Here is a 1,520-nt window from a genome sequence, read left to right as displayed (position 1 = left end):
GCCCGCCCCGCTGCAGGACGGTCACGAGTTTTCCGTCACCTGGGGCGTGGGGGCGGGGAAAAGCCGTGTGACCGTCACAGGATATGGCTTGGAAGAGTCCCCGGTTGACTCCGGGCCGGCAGAAGTAAGCTCCAGAAATGGGTCTCTAGCACCGGGGCCGCCTCACGTGTCTGTCCGCACCGGTCGGAGGCCTGACAGGGCGGACGGCGAACGCTCAATGGACTCCAGATCGTCGGAAGGGCGTAATCCGTCACCCGCCAAACGAGCCGCGGGCCTGGGCTGTGATTTCTGTGGTTCCGACGGATGACGGCGCTTGTCGTGCCGATCACGGAGGGTGGTATTTTTAGGCGCCCCGGCGCGCGTGGCACGTGGAGACGGCGGCAAGGTCACCGAGGCCCCGGAGTGAACTTGTCCGGGTGGCGAGCCCGTTGGAGTTTACCGAGCCAACTCATTCCACGAGGAACTCAATTCTTGTGGATCTCGCCGTCCCTTTCTCGAGGCGCCCCTTAAAATGCAGCCTCGCCCGGGGAAGGCATAGGGCACGCTGCCCGCTGGCTGGTAGCGAGTCTGCGGAACGTCGCATCCGGCAATAACTAGCTCAGGGTGTGGGAGTCGAAGCTTTTAAGACCCGTAGGGTCGCCAGGAGCCGGGATCGACTCTGTGGCAGAGTTTTACGAGACTTCGGGCAAATTAACCTGCATGTCTCCGTGCAAATGAACTTGCACACCTCAGTTGCTTTGATTGTTAAGAGTAGAATGAGGCTTTCTACTCCGTTGTTAAGACTGTCAACCCACCGGGCCAGTTCTCTGACCTAGAAGGTTGCATAGGAATTGGCTGGAGGGCAGTGAGTTGTGTGTGTATGTGAGTTTTGTTTTGTTTTGGGGGGTGGGGGTGGGATGGGCAAGTAGTGGGAGCCCTGGTGGGGTAGTGGGTCTCGAGTTGGACTGCTACTGAGAAGGTCAGCCACTTGCATGCGCCCGCCAATTGGGGTGGGGTGGGGGGAGGGTCGTGATGAAAAATGGAGCTTTCTGTTCCTTTGAAGATTTACAGTCTTGAACAACCTCGTGGGGAGTTCTGTTTTGTCCGATAGGGCCTCTCTGTGTCCGAATCGCCTCTGGCAATGCGTTTTTTGAGACCAGTAGTGATTCGATGACCCGATTGCACCTAATACTTTGGGGCAGGGATCGAAGCCTACCTGGCACTCTGCAAGGTGCTTTGCATCATCCATCGCTCGTGTCAGTCCCACAAGATAGATAGATGCTATTTTATCCTTTTTCTAATGAGGAAATTAAGGATTAGAGAAGTTAAGTAATTTGCCCCAAGTCACCTGATGGTAGTTGGGTAAGAGACAATGTTATCTGATTCCAAAAGCCCAATGGTTGGTCAGTGTGTCCAGATAAAAATAAATATTTACAGTGGCCTGACCACAGTCTTTTTTTTTCTTTTCTTCTCTTTTTTAACATTTTATTAGGGGCTCATACAACTGTTATCCCAATCCATACACACATCAATTGTGTAAA

At 53.8% G+C, this 1,520-nt stretch overlaps 1 protein-coding gene across 1 annotated transcript in view; it reads right to left on the bottom strand.

Annotated features, from left to right (window-relative positions):
* Window positions 1-1,228, bottom strand: part of PATL1 (PAT1 homolog 1, processing body mRNA decay factor) — a 41,422-nt gene extending 40,194 nt beyond the window's left edge. The window contains exon 1 of the mRNA XM_004714924.2: window positions 1,196-1,228. Coding sequence (XP_004714981.2) covers window positions 1,196-1,228 — 33 coding nt within the window. The remainder of the gene's footprint in view (window positions 1-1,195) is intronic.
* Window positions 1,229-1,520: the final 292 nt, after the last annotated feature.

The sequence above is a fragment of the Echinops telfairi genome, unplaced genomic scaffold (assembly GCF_000313985.2).
Source record: "Echinops telfairi isolate 266 unplaced genomic scaffold, ASM31398v2 ScPeMD7_7416;HRSCAF=8454, whole genome shotgun sequence".
In the NCBI taxonomy this organism is placed as follows: Eukaryota; Metazoa; Chordata; class Mammalia; order Afrosoricida; family Tenrecidae; genus Echinops; species Echinops telfairi.
The sequence above is the reverse complement of the archived record's forward strand: the minus strand, read 5'-3'. Positions and strand labels throughout refer to the sequence as shown.